The 24174-nt window shown below is 45.8% G+C and overlaps 1 protein-coding gene across 1 annotated transcript in view; it reads left to right on the forward strand.

Moving 5' to 3' along the window:
- emid1 (EMI domain containing 1) overlaps positions 1–24174 on the forward strand; it is a 140501-nt gene that overhangs the window by 82825 nt on the left and 33502 nt on the right. Inside the window, 4 exon segments of the mRNA XM_060907536.1 lie at positions 64–125; positions 6462–6591; positions 12321–12365; positions 12853–12951. Coding sequence (XP_060763519.1) covers positions 64–125; positions 6462–6591; positions 12321–12365; positions 12853–12951 — 336 coding nt within the window.

Genomic DNA, 24174 nt, shown 5'->3' on the forward strand with positions numbered 1-24174 from the left:
TGCTAGTTATTTATATACATTAGACCGAAATTGTATGACTAATTCAGATTTTCTCTCTCTCAGGTTGTCTGAACTGCAGTCGTGTCACGGCCCTCACCGATCGGCTCAGCTCTCTGGAAGAAAAGGTAACATGTCTCACCAAGAGAGTGTCTTTATTTTATCATTCACTGATTAATGCTTGTTTTCTTCCTTGTATTCATGTCTGAATCAAACACAAGCCTTATTCACAACCCCACACTCTCCATCACACACTAACACTCTCCGTCACACACCAGTAATCATCATTTTCCAATAGATTAGATTAGATTAGATTAGATTAGATTAGATTAGATTAGATTAGATTAGATTAGATTAGATTAGATTAGATTAGATAGAACTTTATTGATCCCTTTGGGTGGGTTCCCTCAGGGAAATTAAGATTCCAGCAGCATCATTACAGATAAACAGAGAATAGAAAATAGAGGAAACAAACTACTACCGTAGTTAAATTAAGTATTTACATATACAAATATAAAAAGAATAAGATATGGGGAAGAGAGGAAGGGGAAAAAAGGGGGGGCAGCAGGAGAGATATTGCACTTTATATTGCACATTGTCTGGTATTGCTTATTGTCAGGCTAGGCTACTGCTCCTTCCCATCCTCTGTCCTCCTGTTCCCCCTCCTCCCCCCCAGAGAGGAGTTGTACAGTCTGATGGCGTGAGGGACAAAGGAGTTTTTAAGTCTGTTTGTCCTGCACTTGGGAAGGAGCATTCTGTCACTGAACAGGCTCCTCTGGTTGCTGATGACGGTGTGCAGAGGGTGACTGGCATCGTCCATGATGTTCAATAGTTTGTCCATAGTCCTCTTTTCCGCCACCGTCACCAGAGAGTCCAGCTTCATGCCAACCACAGAGCCGGCCCATCTGATCAGTTTGTCCAGCCTGGATGTGTTCTTCTTGGATGTGCTGCCCCCCCCAGCACACCACGGTGTAAAACAGGATACTGGTGACCACAGACTGATAGAACATCCACAAGAGTTTCCTGCAGATGTTAAAGGACCGCAGCCTCCTAAGGAAGTATAGCCTACTCTGTCCCTTCCTGTATAAGTGATTGGTGTTGCAAGTCCAGTCCAGCTTGCTGTCCATCCACAGCCCGAGGTACTTGTAGGAATCCACAGCCTCCACCTTGACTCCCTCGACCAGAACTGGTCATGACCTTGGTCTGGACCTCCCAAAGTCAATGGCCAGCTCCTTGGTCTTCAAGATGTTGAGCTGCAGATGGTTCCTATTGCACCACACAGCAAAGTCCCTCACCAGGCTCCTATACTCCTCCTCTCTGTCGTCACTGATACACCCAACGATGGCTGTGCCATCGGCAAACTTCTGAATGTGACACAGCTCCGAGTTGTAGCAGAAGTCCGTGGTGTACAGGGTGAAGAGAAGAGGGGCCAGCACTGTGCCCTGGGGTGCTCAGGTGCTGCTAATCACAGTGTCCGACGTGATGTCCTTCAGCCTGACGTACTGCGGCCTGTCAGTGAGGTAGCTGGAGATCCAGGTGACCAGGCAAGGGTCCACTCGCATCCTGTTCAGTTTGTCCTGAAGCAAAAGGGGCTGGAGTGGGTTCGGTGTAGCAGGTAGAGGATGGCGGCTTCCACACCAACACCTGCCCGGTACGCAAACTGCAGACAGTCCTGGGCATGTTGCACCTGGGGTCTGAGGAGGCTGAGGAAGAGCCGCTCCAGCATCTTCATCAGATGTGAAATGAGTGCCACCAGTCGGAAGTCGTTCAGCTCGCTGGACCGATTCTTTTTGGGAACTGGAACAATGCATGATGTCTTCCAGAGGGTGGGCACTCTCCCCAGTTGCAGGCTGAGGTTGAAGATGCATTGGAGTGGTTCACCCAGTTCAGCAGCACAGGTCTTCAGTTGTCGGGGACACACCTTGTCCGGGCCTGCTGCTTTCCTGGGGTGAAGCTTCCTCAGTTGACCTCTGACCTGGTCTGCAGTAATGCATGGAGGAGTCTGTGTTGAGGAGGGGGCTGCTGCGATGACTGGGGGGAGGTGTGTTGGGGAAAGAAGGAGAGATGGCTGCAGTGAGGGGGAGGGTGGGGATGTGGGCTGGTTGAACCAGTTGAAGAAGTCATTCAACTCGTTCACCCTCTCCACTGTCCCCTCAGTGACTCTGGTCTTTGTATTGTGGCCTGGCCACAGTAAATACCAATAATCACCAATAAATACCAATGTTTCTCCAGAAACGCCTACATTCACCAATAAATGCCATCATTCTCCAATAAAAATAAAATGTTCTCCAATACACACCACCATTCTCCATTAAACACAAATATTCTCCATCCATCCATTATCTGCAGCCACTTATCCTGTGCACAGTCACAGGCAAGCTGGAGTCTATCCCAGCTGACTATGGGCGAGAGGCGGGGTACACCTTGGACAAGTCACCAGGTCATCGCAGGGCTGACACATAGAGACAAACAACCATTCACACTCACATTCACACCTACAGTCAATTTAGAGCCACCAGTTAACCTAACCTGCATGTCTTTGGACTGTGGGGGAAACCGGAGCACCCGGAGGAAACCCACATAGACACAGGGAGAACATGCAAACTCCACACAGAAAGGCTCTTGTCGGCCTCTGGGCTCAAACCCAGAACCTTCTTGCTGTGAGGCAACAGTGCTAACCACTACACCACCGTGCCGCCCCAAATATTCTCCAATAAACACCAGTGTCCTCCAATACATACCAACTTTCTCCAAGAAACACCACTGTTCTCCAATACGCACCAGCGTTCTGGAACAACAACGTTCTCTAACACAAACCAATGTTCTCCAAAACCCACCAACATTCTCCTATAAACACTGACATTCACCAGTAAACATGGACATTTACTGATAAACACCAACATTCCCCACTACAAACCAGTGTTCATCAATAAATTCCAATGTTCACCAAGAAACACCAGCTTTCTCCAGCAAAGACCCATGTTCACCAGTAAAGACCAGTATACATCAATAACCACCAGCTTTCCTTGTTAAACACTAACATTCACCAATAAACACTGATATTTACCAAAGAACAGCAACAAACAAACACCAAATGTTCACCAGTAAACAACAACAACGTTCAACAGTAAACACCAACAACCTTCTCTAACACACCAACTTTTTCTCGCAAACACAGAGGTTCTCCAGTAAACACCAACATTCCCTAACACACACCAGGTTTCTCCAGCAAACACTTTTCTTCAACACACACAGATATTCACCAGTAATCACCACCATCTTCCAGCACACAAATGTTCTCAATCACCAGCGTTCTGCATTAAGCGCTGACGCATGCTGTGTTCTTGAGGAATCTTTAGTGAAGGAACATGCTGTATTTAGGGAAGAAAGAACAAGATGTAACATCAGTAACTGATTTCACAGCAACGATGAGAACAACAACTGGAGTAGAATGGAATATTTCTGATGAATGGGGTGGAGATGTGGGCCTGGTGGACCTGCTCTAATGGAGTGGATTTGGAACAATGCTCACTATGTATCCATCTCCAAGTGTGATTTATAAAATGGCATATTTCTGACTTTCTTTATATTAATTAATTTTTTTTTTGTGGCGGGTTTCTGGTCACTGGGCCTGCGTTTGATCAGGATTTGTCTCTGCTTTGGATCTCTGACAGTCAGGAGATGTTCAGCCAATTCATGCTCTTTTCTTTGAGTCTGATGAATGTGTTTTTGTTTTTGGCTCATCTGGGGATTACAGCCAGCATCCATAGGGGAGATCAGATCACAGGTAATTCCACAAACATGGAGGTTTCCGGGGAAACTAAAGTCAGCCATTTTAGAATAAGGAAAGAGGTTTTTCAGAACACAGTGTGACTTCCAGCTTGTTTAATTGCAGTAATATGAACACGTTTGAGGGAGAACTCAGTGTATGGATGTTCTGTAGAAAAATGTCACCATATTTCCAATGTGGAATCATGACAAAACTGTGTGAGAACCTTGCAGAGAAGAAATTGGCATAATATTTTCGCCAAGACTAACAGAAAAACATAATATTGTTACCACCTGCGCCCCCGAGAGGTCTGGAGTATCTGATGAAGGTTTTTTTTTTAAGTAATGTAATGACTGCATATTTGGTACGTTTCTATTTTTGTTCTTTGTCTTTTGAACTCTATATCTGTATTTAAAAAAAAATAAGATTAGAAAGAAAGGTTCCATCTGGGATCCTAAAGGGTTTCTTGGTGTCTCTTTTGAGGAAAATCCTTAAAGATTCTCTCAAGAACCATACAACATCTTTAAGGAAAGGTTGTAAGTAGCGCTCGTCTGGTGAAGTAGGACCTTCTTCACCAACATTCTCCAGAAAACACCAATACCAACGGGTTTGTTGATTTGTCCCTCAAGGGACAAGCTTCTTTGACAAAAGCTTGCAAGTAGAACTTATTTAGTCAATAGTAGAACCTTAATCAGCAATCCAGTAAGGCTGTTTTGAAGATCCAGTTGACTAGTGGACTTCAGCTGTTATGGGTTTCCATGAATTGTAGGTTTTCAACAAGAACTCTGAAGGATTTTAAAGAACTCTTTCTGAGTGGTAAATGTATTGACCAATAGGAATGGTTCTGTTTGGTTCTAGAACCACTAACCATTCACCAACCAGGAAGAAGAGTTAAACATAGCTCACACACATGGTAATGAGACTAATAAGGAACAGGTGATTGTGGGCGTGGTCAAGGTGGAGCCTTACAGTCTCTTGTGTTTCTCAAAATTGGGTGACTTTCCAAAAGATATTTTACAAACCTTACCATCGCTGTGTGAAAAACGAATCTGCCTTATTCAGGTGTGAGTACGTCAGTTGAAATGGGGGCATACCTGAGATAGGTGTAGGACATGAGACTAAAATACAGCTCAGAAGTTGTTTCCATGTGTAGTGGTCTTTGGGTTTCTCTGTACCAGATGTGTGGATTCCTCCTCTACAACATCCAAAAGATCCACCCTTTTCTTGACACCTACTCTACTCAGCTCCTGGTTCAAGCACTGATTCTCTCCTGCTTGGACTACTGCAACTCTCCTTGCTGGCCTTCCAGCTTCTGCCATCAGACCCCTGCAGCTCATTCAGAATGCTGCAGCTCGCCTGATCTACAACCTCCCTTGTTCTTCCTATGTCACCCCTCTGCTTGCCAACTTGCACTGGCTACCTATCACAGCTTGCATCAAATTTAAGACATTGGTGTGAGCTTAGCAGGTTCTTAAGGGGTTAGGGCCAGAAAACTCCAGAGCCTGATCTGCCCCTACATGCCAGCCAGATCCCTATGCTCCGCTACTACTGGTTGCCTGGCCCCTCCTCCTCTCCACTCCTGCCCAGCCCACTCAAGACTGCTGTCTGTCCTGGTTCCCTGTTGGTGGAATGACCTTCTTATCGAGGTCAGAACTGCCAACTCCCTGACTACCTTCAAGCACAGACTGAAGACTCACCTCTTCAGGCTGCACTTCTCCCCTGCTTCCCTGCCCAGTGTGTAACTGCCCATCGGTCCTGACCAACCCAGGCTGTGTACGGTCTAGTCTAGGGTTAACCATTTGAGTTCTCTATTTAGTTATACTTTGGATGGTTGGTTTGTTTCCTTGGCTGTTTGAGTATTGGTCCTTCAATAGAATATTTGTCATCATAGGCTGTCCATCACTAGCGATCATGACTGCTTCATTAGGATGTACAGGAATGCAGATGGGCCATGAGGCCCGCACCAGAACGACAGAGTCACCCACAGCAGCAGCACAAATGGCCCGGCTGAGCCACCACGGAATGTCTGGCCTTGTGAGCTCTCACATACAGTACTATTCTCCTCTCCTAATGAAGCACCTTGCACAGTAAGGTAAGACAAACAATGTCGTGCCCCCATCATGTTGTCTCTCTGGACTTCTAGACCTGATGCCAAGTGGTCCACAAAAGTGCCACAGACCTGATGGGTTGCCCCGCAGTGACAACTGACTTGCCAAGTGATGCCACCGCTGGCCATTTGAGTGGCTCTTCCGCATGCCATCTGGTGGTGTGCCATTGACCCTGTTGGGTTCATCTGCCACATTGCACCGAAAAGCGCCCTGCTGCCAGCACCTTACTGGTGATGTACTGTTTAACCCATAGCTGGAACCCAGGCAGGTGCTACCACTCCGGGTCAGAGTGGACCTGGGAGCAATGGTGATTAAGGGGTAACTCCACTTTCCCCAATACTCAAGTCCTCCCAGACCTAAGACTCATCACCAGTTGCAGTTTAAAGTCATACCCAGGACTAAGCCGAATATTACACAAGGTGTTATGCTGTCACTTGTTCAGTTGGCACGAGAACTTTCTTGTCTAGAAGTTCAGCACTTCCTGTACCTGACTTTTGCACTCGTTGTATGTCGATCTGGATAAGAGCATCTGCTAAATGTAATGTAATGTAATGTCTACACTGCAAGCCACTTGTTTTCTCTTTCAGGTGCAGCTCCTTTCTGCCCACAGCCCCGCCCCATCTAAAGGTGGAGGAAACCCAGAGTCCTCTTCCTCTTCCATCTCACTCATGGGGGCTTCACCTGCTAGAGGAGCTCCAGGAGCACAGGGTCCTGCAGGTACAAGTTGCTCTCTTCACATCGTAGCTTATACTGTGGATCAGAAGGTGATGGTGAAGCTCTCAAAGTTCTAAGGGCAGGTCTGTCCACTTGGCGGCCATCTTAGCAACAGCAATGTCATTTTCCATCACAAGGTTTCTCTCTCTCCCTCTCTCAGCCTGTCTCTGTTTCTATCTCTCGGTCACTTTTTCTGTTTCTCTCTCTTCCTGTTTTTTTATCTCTATCTCTGTAGTGCTCTGCCTCTCTGTCTTTCTGCTTCTCTCTCTCTCTCTCTCTCTCTCTCTCATTCTCTCTGTCTTTTCCTCAGTCAGTTACATTTTCCCCTTCATTAGCCAATCACTTCACAGAGCTAATCCTGTTCTCCGTGTCCGTGTCCAACCCCCCAGTGCTGTTTATCTCAACTCACAGATGGTGTTTTTCTTTCTTTTCTCTTTTTTGGCGAGGATTAGCAGAATTAAAGCTGTGTGTGTGTGTGTGTGTGTGTGTGTGTGTGTGTGTGTTTGGAAAGATTGTCATTGTAATGCTGCAGTACATGAGAACCTCAGTGTTTGCTCAAGTTTCAAAAAAAAGAAAGAAAAAGTCATGTCACCTTTTCAACACCATTCACACTGCACTACTCACTTTAGCCACACACACACACACACACACACACACACACACACACACACTCACTCACTCACTCACTCACTCTCTCTCTCTCCAAGCAATTTAGCAAGACTTGGAGAACTTTTCCAAAAGCAGAAGAACATGAAACAGCTCTGTGACGATGATGCAGCATGAACAGAACTTAAATCTGGAAAGCATCAGGAGCAAATCGATGTCCAGAGACTCGACAGGTGCTGGACGGTTTGAGCGATGCGTTTTGATACGAAGCGAAGAAGAATAATCCTTTATTCAACACTTGCTTTTCATCAGAACTCCGATTTATGTGTTTGGACAACAAGGACAACTTTACCCTGAAACCGAACCACAGAACTTCACACATGACGCATTACAGCCGTGAGATATTAAACAGGACGTGACGCAGACTCGAGCAGCACACTGGACTTTTCAGTAGTCAGTTGTTTGATGTTAAAAAAAAAAGTACAAAAGAAATCTGTCCGTACCGACATCTTCCTACACATTCCTCCTGGGACACTGGTGTTGATTGTCCTGTATTTGTATACTGAAATATGATTGGCTCTTGCAGTTTATCATGTAGTAAGTTTTACACTTCTACACAAGGTGTTTGGTTTTTTTTCCTTTCACTCCACATATTTGCATCCCACACAGTGATCTTTTATTTAAGGAATAAACTACTGTGTTACAACTAATTTAATAGGGAACATCCTAACAGCACGTCCCAAAGTGTTTTATTCCCCTTACTCCTCTTCAGGGACGTGCACAGGATTATAGAGGGGCAGGGGCTCAAAGTCAGAAAAAGGGCAGCAAGTGCATGATTTTTTTTCCCGGTCCTTTCCAAAATATGGAAATGTAGAATTAAAATCAACGTACTAATAAGGAAGGTAAGTACTTAGCTATGTGTCCTGTGTTGGTGAAAGTGATATGCAATTGCCATTTCTTTTGTGTCAGCAAAATTGTCACTCACATTATCTTAGGCTTGGAAGACATGCAAAGCAATAAAACACTGGTGCATTATTAGGCTTTTTTATTGTTAAATATTTAACATTGAACAGTGAAACCTGAACTTTGAACAAATAAGTAAATAGCCTAATGGACAAAATGATAAAAATCAGTCAGCGGCATTTTATTTTGTATTTTATACTTGATTTCCTGTACCATGCAAACTTCGCTGTGCTGCTCGATGCGCCGTACTCTGACGTCCAGCAAAAATAGAAACTGACACATAACATTGTTTTTTTCTGAAACATAACCCACACTTGATTTGAGCACGTTGTGGAAGAGGTCGACGACTAGTTATATATACAAGAGGAGAACGTAAGCTTCCCGACGATATATGATACTTGCATGTACACCGAAGCATACATGTCAACCTATACGGAATGTCCGTATTTTATACGGATTTGATTCAATAAACGTAGTATACGGGCATACAAATAAAGTTATACGGATTCTTTAAAAAAAAATTCAATATTTGTTTAGAGCTATAATCAATTCCCACGATGATAAAAGAGCGCATAACATTTACAAACGTACTGTACAGCACAGCCAGCCAGTAAAGAGTCTTATGAAATCGTGCGTTATCTTGTGGTAGCGAGACTTCGTTCCACTTTTGATCATGCGCACACCGCATTGCGAGAATCCCGCCAACCGGGAAGTAACATTTTGTTTGAAATGCGTATTTCCACCTGAGCAACTTTCACTAGCGACTGAAAAGATTCTGAATGGGCGCTCCGGCAAAATCAACACAGACACTTGCTGTGACGTGCAGCCTCGTGAGGTATTGGTGCAGAGCGCTAAAAAAGCTGTCATGGAGTGCAATTCAGAACATTAGAGTGACACTTTGTGTTTTTGTCAAACATTGGAGCTTTATATTCATTCTGAAGGTTTGTTATTAATATTGAATAAAAAGTAACTGGGATATATCATTGTTAATTATCATTCAAATTTTAGGTAAATTATTTTCATTTGCATCTTATAAGGATTTTATAAGGGAAATATGGATTTTGGAGGTTGGTTATAGAGGTTTGATTGACCAAAGGTTGACATGTACACCGAAGCACGGCCGAGGCAATTGATTGTGAACAGTAACAGGACAGGTCACATCAGTTAACAAGCAGATTATTAAACTACAGAGACTAACACTACGTTCAGACGGCAATCTGAAACGACCCATATCTGATTTTTTTGCCCATATGCGACCTGTATCCGATTTGTTATTGACAATCTGAACGACACAGATCCGATTTTTTTCACATGCGACCCAGGCCGCTTGGATATGTGGTCCTAATTCCGATGCATATCTGTTATTTTCACATGCGACTGCAGTCTGACCGGACAGTCTGACCGGACGTCATCGACAAGAGACAAACGTCACTATTCTGCGTTGGCTAATCCCGCCTCTTTGGTGGAAAACAACAACATTTGTACAGTTTTCAGAATTTAAATAGACTTTTATAGAATTGATCAAGCTAATGGTGGATTTGGTAGGGACCTGGATGTTGATCTGTTAGCCTGATTAAATAAAACAGTTTCTATAACTGATTTATAACTTAAACCATCCTGTATTACAAGATTATAAGATTGTTCTGGAAATTTTCAGTAATTTGACACCTTCGGTCTCATTAGTCTGCTGCCCACATTAATCAGATTATTGTGTGAGTTCCGCCGCCGCCACAAAAACCACATCGCCAGGTCTCGCCTCATCTCCATGCTTTACTTGCAAACTTGAAGAGTGCGCTTTTTTTTTTGTTTATGTATTACGTAGATGTGCTTATTACGTGTCAATTTGCGCATGCGGGACACTTTTGGGTCGTTTTCCGTTCATATTGGAGATCGCATACAAGTCTCATATAATTGGTAATGTGAACGGCCTAACAAAAAAATCGGATTTCACAACAAATCGGATCATTTCAGGTTGCAGTCTGAACGTAGTGTTAAATTACTCGCACAAATGTCAGTAGCCCTACAAACGCCCAAATGTCATGTACATACAGTTTGAAAGGGCGAACTGTTCGACCATAACTCACATGTTCGAGCTGCCTCACTGTTGCGTCTCCTCTGTTATCATTGGGGCAGCGCAGCGGCTTCTTCCCTCTCACTCCCGTCCGCGCGCCCCCTCTCTCAGTCCGCGCGCCCCCTCTCTCTGTCCGCATGCCCCCTCTCTCTGTCCGCGCGCCCCCTCTCTCTGTCCGCGCGCCCCCTCTCTCTGTCTGCGCGCCCCCTCTCTCTGTCCGCGCGCCCCCTCTCTCTGTCTGCGCGCCCCCTCTCTCTGTCCGCGCGCCCCCTCTCTCTGTCCGCGCGCCCCCTCTCTCTGTCCGCGCGCCCCCTCTCTCTGTCCGCGCGCCCCCTCTCTCTGTCCGCGCGCCCCCTCTCTCTGTCCGCGCGCCCCCTCTCTCTGTCCGCGCGCCCCCTCTCTCTGTCTGCGCGCCCCCTCTCTCAGTCCACGTGCCCCTCTCTCTGTCCGCACACCCCCTCTCTCTGTCCGCGCGCCCCCTCTCTCTGTCCGCGCGCCCCCTCTCTCTGTCCGCGCGCCCCCTCTCTCTGTCTGCGCGCCCCCTCTCTCTGGCCACGCGCCCCCTCTCTCAGTCCGCGCGCCCCCTCTCTCTGTCCACGCGCCCCCTCTCTCTGGCCGCGCGCCCCCTCTCTCTGGCCGCGCGTCCCCTCTCTCAGTCCGCGCGCCCCCTCTCTCAGTCCGTGCGCCCCCTCTCTCAGTCCGCGCGCCCCCTCTCTCTGTCCGCGCGCCCCCTCTCTCAGTCCGCGTGCCCCTCTCTCTGTCCGCGCGCCCCCTCTCTCTGTCCGCGCGCCCCCTCTCTCTGTCCGCGCGCCCCCTCTCTCTGTCCGCGCGCCCCCTCTCTCAGTCCGCGTGCCCCCTCTCTCAGTCCGTGCGCCCCCTCTCTCAGTCTGTGCGCCCCCTCTCTCTGTCCGCGCGCCCCCTCTCTCAGTCTGCGTGCCCCCTCTCTCTGGCCGCACTCGAGCAGAGCAGCAATGGACAGAGAAGCTGCGGCTCAATGCCCACAACGACCCCGTATTACAAGAACATTGGTAGATTGCCATGGAGTTTTTGTACCGCCGTTGTTTTAAACTTCTAACAGGACTGTATTAATATTTTTATTATTATTATTATTATTATTATTATTATTATTATTATTATTATTTTAAAAGGGCAACATTTAATTTAAGGCAAAAAGGGCAGGGGCTCAAGCACCCCTAAAGCCCTATGTGTGCACGTGCCTGCTCCTCTTACACTGCAACTCAACAACGATTACAAGTTTTTATTTGTTCAAAAGCAGCATTTTCTTACAGAAAGCCACCACATCAATGACTTTTTAATGTCTATTATCTTATCAGCGGAGCGTCTGCTGTACACGTCCCTGTGAATGAGCTGTTACTATAGAAACGAGTGTGTTAATTATATATAAACCTGTGCTGCTGTGGGAGCTGCTATTATAGCAAACTAATCAACACCTTCTGACCAATCAGAGTCCAGGATTCAGCAGCACTGTGGTGAAATGTAAAGTGAGACTCTGTACCTGCTCCAGGTGTTATTATAATGATCATGCACCATGGTTCACTTTATTTTTCCTTCTAGCAGGTTCAGTAAAACACACCGTTAGATCCAGGATATGTTGATAAAAAATCATAGATTAGATGTTTTAGAAAAAATGAGATGAAATAGTTTCTCAGTTTAGCGCCAGAGCTGGAAATGAGGGCAGTGTTGTGATTTGGGTTATGGGTGTGGTCTGAGGAATGCATGCCATTCTAGTGTGTGTGTGTGTGTGTGTGTGTCAGGGTCTGGCTAAGCACCGGTCTATTATTGATGACCTCATCAAGCTTACTCGGAGAACCCTGAGAATCCAGAACAGCGCTGTAGAGTTCGGTGATGAAATGCATAACTTGAGAAGTCACACTGCTGTTAATGTAAACAGTTGCAACTCGTAAGACGTTTGTGCCGCACCACCTGTCAGTGAAATTCCTCTGAACAGAAATTTCAGAAATACCTCCTTTGATTGTTGTGTTATAAATTTACAATCGGCCCTCAGTGTCTGTGCGAGCGTCCGTGCGAGTGCCCGGTTCCTCACTCTATGTTCCGTGTGTGTGTTCCCCAGGTCCACAAGGTGAACAAGGCAGGGATGGGATACCAGGCAAAGACGGTAGGTTCTCCACGCCGCTGAATCCACACTGAGGTTAATTCAGCTCATGCTGATAATCTACAGAATTCCTCAAAGGTTCTTGGATGGTTAATATTTGAAGAACTTCTCAGCCTAGGGTTCTACAAAGTTCTACAAGAGAGCTAGAATTCACTTGAATTGAGAATTCATTGGAGTTCCTAAAGTGTTTTGGAGCAGCTGGTTCTAGGACCATATTTATTCGAAGAACCCTCTGAAAGGTTATCGGGTTCTTTCTATAATTCTATGTCATAAGGTTCTACATGGAACCTTATAATTCTATGTCATAAGGTTCTTCTTTCTAAATGGAACTAGGTTCTTTAAACCAATGGGCCGATATAACTATCCAGAAGTGTGTCGATGAAGGTTCTTTTTAGATCCATTATCATAAGTACAGTTGTCAGTGGAAGGTCTTCTTTAGGGGTATTGTGTGTATTGTGCTGTGTTAAGGTTCTGCTGTGTGGTTCTGCAGGGAAACCGGGTTCTCAGGGTTTGCCTGGGCCGAAGGGGGAGGCTGGAGTGAGGGGACCTTCAGGTGCTCCAGGCTCTCGTGGGACACCAGGACCAGCAGGTAGGCTGAGGAACGTCTCAGTGTCTCTATGTCTGTCTGTCTTCATGTGTCTGTAAGCCTGTCTGCCTGCTTTTTGAGTCCGTCATTGATCTATCCTTGCATATCTTTCTTCCTGTGTCTGTCTCTCTATCTATCTGTCCATCCATCCGTCTGTCTGTCTGTCTGTCTACCTGTTGGTCTTTGTTTGTTTTTATGTCTGTCTGTCTTACTGTGAGTCTTTCTGACTGTCTATCTCTCTGCTTATCTGTGTCTATCTGTCTGTCTTCATCTCTGCATCTATTCACACGTCTCTGTATCTGTTCATTTGTCTGTCTGATATTCTGTAAGTCTGTCTGTTTGTCTGCAGCTATCTGTCTATCCCTCTATCTTCAATATGAGAGGAACGATTCTGTTCTTCTGATATTTCACTCACTGTCTAGTGCCCGAGAGCAGGTGGTGTATGTGTAGTTCACAAAAGTGAGAATGAGATGGAGCCCTTCTCTCTTCTCTTCTCACCTCCTCTCCTCTTTTCTCTTCTCACCTCCTCTCCTCTTTTCTCTTCTCTTCTTATCTCTTCTCATCTCCTCTCTTCTCTCCTCATGCCTCTGTTGTGGAGCAATTCCCAGATAAACACATTATACAGAGACGGCTGGCTTTCATTCAGACAATAATCTGGTGGAAATGCTTCACCACAACTCTGTGTGTGTGTGTGTGTGTGTGTGTGTGTGTGTGTGTGTGTGTGTGTGTGTGTGTGTGTGTGTGTGTGTGTGTGTGTGTGTGTGCGCGTGTTCCACTAATGAGAGCCTGTTCTTCTTACGAACAGCATAACAGTAACACTAACTCTGAGGAATGTTGGTTTTCTCCGTTTTTTTCCCCGTGTATGTACAGAAAGTGCAGAGTCAGCATCAGACCCCACGCTGCCCTGCCAAAATATTTGTCCTTAAACTTTTCAAAAAGAATTTCCTTTTTATCCCCAGCGTGGTGCGCCGCCCTCACGGAGTCATCCAGGGCACTGGAATAAACCGCACATCTATTCACAGATCCCTCAAAGGCCAGAGAGAACCATAACTAAAGAACCTAAACACACCCGGCACAGCGATACATACGGCTCAGGGGGAAAAAACACAACCCAATACGTAATGTTATTGTTTTCCTAAGCGCTGGAGTGTTTCCTCAGGTGGCGATGTGTCTTTTGTCAGCGTCCTGCTCGGCCGAAAGCGATCCGAGCGACTTTTGACCCCCTGGCGGGCCCCTGCTGAGGGTTTGATGAGATTTTGAGCTGGACTGTACAAACTCGGTCTCATATGAGCTTAAGATATGTACACTACACTCCCAGCCTTATTTCTTCCATATGGCCTTATTGTTTTTCTGCACTTTTTATAAATCTTTTTTTTAAATTAAACCGGTGATTTTAAACTTTTCCTCCACGTCCGTGCGATATGCATGAGAGAAGACTCTTGATTGGTTTAGGAAAAAGTCAGATGACGCACACTTCAGGGACTCGTGAGAAGGAAGCGAGATCACTGAGTATTATATGAGTTTATAGGTAAAGCAGAGACTGTGTGTGTGTGTGTGTGTGTGTGTGTGTGTGTGTGTGTGTGTGCGTGCGTGCGTGCGTGTGTGTGTGTGTGTGTGTTTTGCCCTTGACCAACCACAACTGTGATGGATTTGTTTCCTGAGGAAGGGAAACAGGGCGTCTGTGACCAACACACACAGACATTCGCAATTAGTTGAGCTGTCTCAGTATTTTACCCACAATATCATGTATAAAATAAGAGGTTTAGTTTATCAGAGAGAGAGTGAATTCAACATGATGCTCGCTCGACCATTTAACTGTGATCCTTCTGCTTAAGTTTCAAAACAGTGTCCTAGAAAGAGAAACAGAGGCCACACCTCCTTAGAGGCTGACAGACAGACAGACAGGTTCTGGTAAATATGTGTTGTTTAAGCACTTCATCATTAACATGTTTAAGGTTTGTATTATAATAATAATAATTATTATTATAACTGACTCGTTATGTTGTGACTCATTGACTCTCAGACTGACTCAGTGCTGTGTGACTCAGTGAATCTCAGACTGACTCAGTGCTGTGTGACTCAGTGAATCTCAGACTGACTCAGTGCTGTGTGACTCTCAGTGAATCTCAGACTGACTTAGTGAATCTCAGACTGACTCAGTGAATCTCAGACTGACTCAGTGCTGTGTGACTCTCAGTGAATCTCAGACTGACTCAGTGCTGTGTGATTCTCAGTGAATCTCAGACTGACTCAGTGAATCTCAGACTGACTCAGTGCTGTGTGACTCTCAGCGAATCTCAGATTGACTCAGTGAATCTCAGACTGACTCAGTGCTGTGTGATTCTCAGTGAATCTCAGACTGACTCAGTGTTGTGTGACTCTCAGTGAATCTCAGACTGACTTAGTGAATCTCAGACTGACTCAGTGAATCTCAGACTGACTCAGTGCTGTGTGACTCTCAGTGAATCTCAGACTGACTCAGTGCTGTGTGATTCTCAGTGAATCTCAGACTGACTCAGTGCTGTGTGACTCTCAGTGAATCTCAGACTGACTTAGTGAATCTCAGACTGACTCAGTGAATCTCAGACTGACTCAGTGCTGTGTGACTCTCAGTGAATCTCAGACTGACTCAGTGAATCTCAGACTGACTCAGTGCTGTGTGACTCTCAGCGAATCTCAGATTGACTCAGTGAATCTCAGACTGACTCAGTGCTGTGTGATTCTCAGTGAATCTCAGACTGACTCAGTGCTGTGTGACTCTCAGTGAATCTCAGACTGACTTAGTGAATCTCAGACTGACTCAGTGAATCTCAGACTGACTCAGTGCTGTGTGACTCTCAGTGAATCTCAGACTGACTCAATGCTGTGTGATTCTCAGTGAATCTCAGACTGACTCAGTGAATCTCAGACTGAGTTAGTGCTGTGTGATTCTCAGTGAATCTCAGACTGACTCAGTGCTGTGTGATTCTCAGTGAATCTCAGACTGACTCAGTGAATCTCAGACTGACTCATTGAATCTCAGACTGACTCAATGCTGTGTGATTCTCAGTGAATCTCAGACTGACTCAGTGAATCTCAGACTGGCTCAGTGCTGATGTGTGACTCAGTGAATCTCAGACTGACTCAGTGCTGTGTGACTCTCAGTGAATCTCAGACTGACTCAGTGAATCTCAGACTGACTCAGTGCTGTGTGATTCTCAGTGAATCTCAGACTGACTTGGTGAATCTCAGACTGACTCAGTGAATCTCAGACTGACTCAGTGCTGTGTGTCTCTCAGTGAATCTCAGACTGACTCAGTGAATCTCAGATTGACTCAGTGCTGTGTGATTCTCAGTGAATCTCAGACTGACTCAGTGTATCTGACTGGCTCAGTGCTGATGTGTGACTCAGTGAATCTCAGACTGACTCAGTGCTGTGTGACTCTCAGTGAATCTCAGACTGACTCAGTGAATCTCAGACTGACTCAGTGCTGTGTGATTCTCAGTGAATCTCAGACTGATTTAGTGAATCTCAGACTGACTTCGTGAATCTCAGACTGACTCAGTGAATCTCAGACTGACTCAGTGCTGTGTGACTCTCAGTGAATCTCAGACTGACTCAGTGCTGTGTGACTCTCAGTGAATCTCAGACTGACTCAGTGAATCTCAGACTGACTCAGTGCTGTGTGACTCTCAGTGAATCTCAGACTGACTTAGTGAATCTCAGACTGACTCAGTGAATCTCAGACTGACTCAGTGCTGTGTGACTCTCAGTGAATCTCAGACTGACTCAGTGCTGTGTGATTCTCAGTGAATCTCATACTGACTCAGTGAATCTCAGACTGACTCAGTGCTGTGTGACTCTCAGCGAATCTCAGATTGACTCAGTGAATCTCAGACTGACTCAGTGCTGTGTAATTCTCAGTGAATCTCAGACTGACTCAGTGCTGTGTGACTCTCAGTGAATCTCAGACTGACTTAGTGAATCTCAGACTGACTCAGTGAATCTCAGACTGACTCAGTGCTGTGTGACTCTCAGTGAATCTCAGACTGACTCAATGCTGTGTGATTCTCAGTGAATCTCAGACTGACTCAGTGAATCTCAGACTGACTTAGTGCTGTGTGATTCTCAGTGAATCTCAGACTGACTCAGTGCTGTGTGATTCTCAGTGAATCTCAGACTGACTCAGTGAATCTCAGACTGACTCATTGAATCTCAGACTGACTCAATGCTGTGTGATTCTCAGTGAATCTCAGACTGACTCAGTGAATCTCAGACTGGCTCAGTGCTGATGTGTGACTCAGTGAATCTCAGACTGACTCAGTGCTGTGTGACTCTCAGTGAATCTCAGACTGACTCAGTGAATCTCAGACTGACTCAGTGCTGTGTGATTCTCAGTGAATCTCAGACTGACTTGGTGAATCTCAGACTGACTCAGTGAATCTCAGACTGACTCAGTGCTGTGTGTCTCTCAGTGAATCTCAGACTGACTCAGTGAATCTCAGATTGACTCAGTGCTGTGTGATTCTCAGTGAATCTCAGACTGACTCAGTGTATCTGACTGGCTCAGTGCTGATGTGTGACTCAGTGAATCTCAGACTGACTCAGTGCTGTGTGACTCTCAGTGAATCTCAGACTGACTCAGTGAATCTCAGACTGACTCAGTGCTGTGTGATTCTCAGTGAATCTCAGACTGATTTAGTGAATCTCAGACTGACTTCGTGAATCTCAGACTGACTCAGTGAATCTCAGACTGACTCAGTGCTGTGTGACTCTCAGTGAATCTCAGACTGACTCAGTGCTGTGTGACTCTCAGTGAATCTCAGACTGACTCAGTGAATCTCAGACTGACTCAGTGCTGTGTGACTCTCAGTGAATCTCAGACTGACTTAGTGAATCTCAGACTGACTCAGTGAATCTCAGACTGACTCAGTGCTGTGTGACTCTCAGTGAATCTCAGACTGACTCAGTGCTGTGTGATTCTCAGTGAATCTCATACTGACTCAGTGAATCTCAGACTGACTCAGTGCTGTGTGACTCTCAGCGAATCTCAGATTGACTCAGTGAATCTCAGACTGACTCAGTGCTGTGTGATTCTCAGTGAATCTCAGACTGACTCAGTGCTGTGTGACTCTCAGTGAATCTCAGACTGACTTAGTGAATCTCAGACTGACTCAGTGAATCTCAGACTGACTCAGTGCTGTGTGACTCTCAGTGAATCTCAGACTGACTCAATGCTGTGTGATTCTCAGTGAATCTCAGACTGACTCAGTGAATCTCAGACTGACTTAGTGCTGTGTGATTCTCAGTGAATCTCAGACTGACTCAGTGCTGTGTGATTCTCAGTGAATCTCAGACTGACTCAGTGAATCTCAGACTGACTCATTGAATCTCAGACTGACTCAATGCTGTGTGATTCTCAGTGAATCTCAGACTGACTCAGTGAATCTCAGACTGGCTCAGTGCTGATGTGTGACTCAGTGAATCTCAGACTGACTCAGTGCTGTGTGACTCTCAGTGAATCTCAGACTGACTCAGTGAATCTCAGACTGACTCAGTGCTGTGTGATTCTCAGTGAATCTCAGACTGACTTGGTGAATCTCAGACTGACTCAGTGAATCTCAGACTGACTCAGTGCTGTGTGTCTCTCAGTGAATCTCAGACTGACTCAGTGAATCTCAGATTGACTCAGTGCTGTGTGATTCTCAGTGAATCTCAGACTGACTCAGTGTATCTGACTGGCTCAGTGCTGATGTGTGACTCAGTGAATCTCAGACTGACTCAGTGCTGTGTGACTCTCAGTGAATCTCAGACTGACTCAGTGAATCTCAGACTGACTCAGTGCTGTGTGATTCTCAGTGAATCTCAGACTGATTTAGTGAATCTCAGACTGACTTCGTGAATCTCAGACTGACTCAGTGAATCTCAGACTGACTCAGTGCTGTGTGACTCTCAGTGAATCTCAGACTGACTCAGTGCTGTGTGACTCTCAGTGAATCTCAGACTGACTCAGTGAATCTCAGACTGACTCAGTGCTGTGTGACTCTCAGTGAATCTCAGACTGACTTAGTGAATCTCAGACTGACTCAGTGAATCTCAGACTGACTCAGTGCTGTGTGACTCTCAGTGAATCTCAGACTGACTCAGTGCTGTGTGATTCTCAGTGAATCTCATACTGACTCAGTGAATCTCAGACTGACTCAGTGCTGTGTGATTCTCAGTGAATCTCAGACTGACTCAGTGCTGTGTGACTCTCAGTGAATCTCAGACTGACTTAGTGAATCTCAGACTGACTCAGTGAATCTCAGACTGACTCAGTGCTGTGTGACTCTCAGTGAATCTCAGACTGACTCAGTGCTGTGTGATTCTCAGTGAATCTCATACTGACTCAGTGAATCTCAGACTGACTCAGTGCTGTGTGACTCTCAGCGAATCTCAGATTGACTCAGTGAATCTCAGACTGACTCAGTGCTGTGTGATTCTCAGTGAATCTCAGACTGACTCAGTGCTGTGTGACTCTCAGTGAATCTCAGACTGACTTAGTGAATCTCAGACTGACTCAGTGAATCTCAGACTGACTCAGTGCTGTGTGACTCTCAGTGAATCTCAGACTGACTCAATGCTGTGTGATTCTCAGTGAATCTCAGACTGACTCAGTGAATCTCAGACTGAGTTAGTGCTGTGTGATTCTCAGTGAATCTCAGACTGACTCAGTGCTGTGTGATTCTCAGTGAATCTCAGACTGACTCAGTGAATCTCAGACTGACTCATTGAATCTCAGACTGACTCAATGCTGTGTGATTCTCAGTGAATCTCAGACTGACTCAGTGAATCTCAGACTGGCTCAGTGCTGATGTGTGACTCAGTGAATCTCAGACTGACTCAGTGCTGTGTGACTCTCAGTGAATCTCAGACTGACTCAGTGAATCTCAGACTGACTCAGTGCTGTGTGATTCTCAGTGAATCTCAGACTGACTTGGTGAATCTCAGACTGACTCAGTGAATCTCAGACTGACTCAGTGCTGTGTGTCTCTCAGTGAATCTCAGACTGACTCAGTGAATCTCAGATTGACTCAGTGCTGTGTGATTCTCAGTGAATCTCAGACTGACTCAGTGTATCTGACTGGCTCAGTGCTGATGTGTGACTCAGTGAATCTCAGACTGACTCAGTGCTGTGTGACTCTCAGTGAATCTCAGACTGACTCAGTGAATCTCAGACTGACTCAGTGCTGTGTGATTCTCAGTGAATCTCAGACTGATTTAGTGAATCTCAGACTGACTTCGTGAATCTCAGACTGACTCAGTGAATCTCAGACTGACTCAGTGCTGTGTGACTCTCAGTGAATCTCAGACTGACTCAGTGCTGTGTGACTCTCAGTGAATCTCAGACTGACTCAGTGAATCTCAGACTGACTCAGTGCTGTGTGACTCTCAGTGAATCTCAGACTGACTTAGTGAATCTCAGACTGACTCAGTGAATCTCAGACTGACTCAGTGCTGTGTGACTCTCAGTGAATCTCAGACTGACTCAGTGCTGTGTGATTCTCAGTGAATCTCATACTGACTCAGTGAATCTCAGACTGACTCAGTGCTGTGTGACTCTCAGCGAATCTCAGATTGACTCAGTGAATCTCAGACTGACTCAGTGCTGTGTGATTCTCAGTGAATCTCAGACTGACTCAGTGCTGTGTGACTCTCAGTGAATCTCAGACTGACTTAGTGAATCTCAGACTGACTCAGTGAATCTCAGACTGACTCAGTGCTGTGTGACTCTCAGTGAATCTCAGACTGACTCAATGCTGTGTGATTCTCAGTGAATCTCAGACTGACTCAGTGAATCTCAGACTGACTTAGTGCTGTGTGATTCTCAGTGAATCTCAGACTGACTCAGTGCTGTGTGATTCTCAGTGAATCTCAGACTGACTCAGTGAATCTCAGACTGACTCATTGAATCTCAGACTGACTCAATGCTGTGTGATTCTCAGTGAATCTCAGACTGACTCAGTGAATCTCAGACTGGCTCAGTGCTGATGTGTGACTCAGTGAATCTCAGACTGACTCAGTGCTGTGTGACTCTCAGTGAATCTCAGACTGACTCAGTGAATCTCAGACTGACTCAGTGCTGTGTGATTCTCAGTGAATCTCAGACTGACTTGGTGAATCTCAGACTGACTCAGTGAATCTCAGACTGACTCAGTGCTGTGTGTCTCTCAGTGAATCTCAGACTGACTCAGTGAATCTCAGATTGACTCAGTGCTGTGTGATTCTCAGTGAATCTCAGACTGACTCAGTGTATCTGACTGGCTCAGTGCTGATGTGTGACTCAGTGAATCTCAGACTGACTCAGTGCTGTGTGACTCTCAGTGAATCTCAGACTGACTCAGTGAATCTCAGACTGACTCAGTGCTGTGTGATTCTCAGTGAATCTCAGACTGATTTAGTGAATCTCAGACTGACTTCGTGAATCTCAGACTGACTCAGTGAATCTCAGACTGACTCAGTGCTGTGTGACTCTCAGTGAATCTCAGACTGACTCAGTGCTGTGTGACTCTCAGTGAATCTCAGACTGACTCAGTGAATCTCAGACTGACTCAGTGCTGTGTGACTCTCAGTGAATCTCAGACTGACTTAGTGAATCTCAGACTGACTCAGTGAATCTCAGACTGACTCAGTGCTGTGTGACTCTCAGTGAATCTCAGACTGACTCAGTGCTGTGTGATTCTCAGTGAATCTCATACTGACTCAGTGAATCTCAGACTGACTCAGTGCTGTGTGACTCTCAGCGAATCTCAGATTGACTCAGTGAATCTCAGACTGACTCAGTGCTGTGTGATTCTCAGTGAATCTCAGACTGACTCAGTGCTGTGTGACTCTCAGTGAATCTCAGACTGACTTAGTGAATCTCAGACTGACTCAGTGAATCTCAGACTGACTCAGTGCTGTGTGACTCTCAGTGAATCTCAGACTGACTCAATGCTGTGTGATTCTCAGTGAATCTCAGACTGACTCAGTGAATCTCAGACTGACTTAGTGCTGTGTGATTCTCAGTGAATCTCAGACTGACTCAGTGCTGTGTGATTCTCAGTGAATCTCAGACTGACTCAGTGAATCTCAGACTGACTCATTGAATCTCAGACTGACTCAATGCTGTGTGATTCTCAGTGAATCTCAGACTGACTCAGTGAATCTCAGACTGGCTCAGTGCTGATGTGTGACTCAGTGAATCTCAGACTGACTCAGTGCTGTGTGACTCTCAGTGAATCTCAGACTGACTCAGTGAATCTCAGACTGACTCAGTGCTGTGTGATTCTCAGTGAATCTCAGACTGACTTGGTGAATCTCAGACTGACTCAGTGAATCTCAGACTGACTCAGTGCTGTGTGTCTCTCAGTGAATCTCAGACTGACTCAGTGAATCTCAGATTGACTCAGTGCTGTGTGATTCTCAGTGAATCTCAGACTGACTCAGTGTATCTGACTGGCTCAGTGCTGATGTGTGACTCAGTGAATCTCAGACTGACTCAGTGCTGTGTGACTCTCAGTGAATCTCAGACTGACTCAGTGAATCTCAGACTGACTCAGTGCTGTGTGATTCTCAGTGAATCTCAGACTGATTTAGTGAATCTCAGACTGACTTCGTGAATCTCAGACTGACTCAGTGAATCTCAGACTGACTCAGTGCTGTGTGACTCTCAGTGAATCTCAGACTGACTCAGTGCTGTGTGACTCTCAGTGAATCTCAGACTGACTCAGTGAATCTCAGACTGACTCAGTGCTGTGTGACTCTCAGTGAATCTCAGACTGACTTAGTGAATCTCAGACTGACTCAGTGAATCTCAGACTGACTCAGTGCTGTGTGACTCTCAGTGAATCTCAGACTGACTCAGTGCTGTGTGATTCTCAGTGAATCTCATACTGACTCAGTGAATCTCAGACTGACTCAGTGCTGTGTGACTCTCAGCGAATCTCAGATTGACTCAGTGAATCTCAGACTGACTCAGTGCTGTGTGATTCTCAGTGAATCTCAGACTGACTCAGTGCTGTGTGACTCTCAGTGAATCTCAGACTGACTTAGTGAATCTCAGACTGACTCAGTGAATCTCAGACTGACTCAGTGCTGTGTGACTCTCAGTGAATCTCAGACTGACTCAATGCTGTGTGATTCTCAGTGAATCTCAGACTGACTCAGTGAATCTCAGACTGACTTAGTGCTGTGTGATTCTCAGTGAATCTCAGACTGACTCAGTGCTGTGTGATTCTCAGTGAATCTCAGACTGACTCAGTGAATCTCAGACTGACTCATTGAATCTCAGACTGACTCAATGCTGTGTGATTCTCAGTGAATCTCAGACTGACTCAGTGAATCTCAGACTGGCTCAGTGCTGATGTGTGACTCAGTGAATCTCAGACTGACTCAGTGCTGTGTGACTCTCAGTGAATCTCAGACTGACTCAGTGAATCTCAGACTGACTCAGTGCTGTGTGATTCTCAGTGAATCTCAGACTGACTTGGTGAATCTCAGACTGACTCAGTGAATCTCAGACTGACTCAGTGCTGTGTGTCTCTCAGTGAATCTCAGACTGACTCAGTGAATCTCAGATTGACTCAGTGCTGTGTGATTCTCAGTGAATCTCAGACTGACTCAGTGTATCTGACTGGCTCAGTGCTGATGTGTGACTCAGTGAATCTCAGACTGACTCAGTGCTGTGTGACTCTCAGTGAATCTCAGACTGACTCAGTGAATCTCAGACTGACTCAGTGCTGTGTGATTCTCAGTGAATCTCAGACTGATTTAGTGAATCTCAGACTGACTTCGTGAATCTCAGACTGACTCAGTGAATCTCAGACTGACTCAGTGCTGTGTGACTCTCAGTGAATCTCAGACTGACTCAGTGCTGTGTGACTCTCAGTGAATCTCAGACTGACTCAGTGAATCTCAGACTGACTCAGTGCTGTGTGACTCTCAGTGAATCTCAGACTGACTCAGTGAATCTCAGACTGACTCAGTGAATCTCAGACTGACTCAGTGCTGTGTGATTCTCAGTGAATCTCAGACTGACTCAGTGAATCTCAGACTGACTCATTGAATCTCAGACTGACTCAATGCTGTGTGATTCTCAGTGAATCTCAGACTGACTCAGTGAATCTCAGACTGGCTCAGTGCTGATGTGTGACTCAGTGAATCTCAGACTGACTCAGTGCTGTGTGACTCTCAGTGAATCTCAGACTGACTCAGTGAATCTCAGA

Source organism: Neoarius graeffei, chromosome 24 (genome assembly GCF_027579695.1).
Source record: "Neoarius graeffei isolate fNeoGra1 chromosome 24, fNeoGra1.pri, whole genome shotgun sequence".
Taxonomy (NCBI): Eukaryota; Metazoa; Chordata; class Actinopteri; order Siluriformes; family Ariidae; genus Neoarius; species Neoarius graeffei.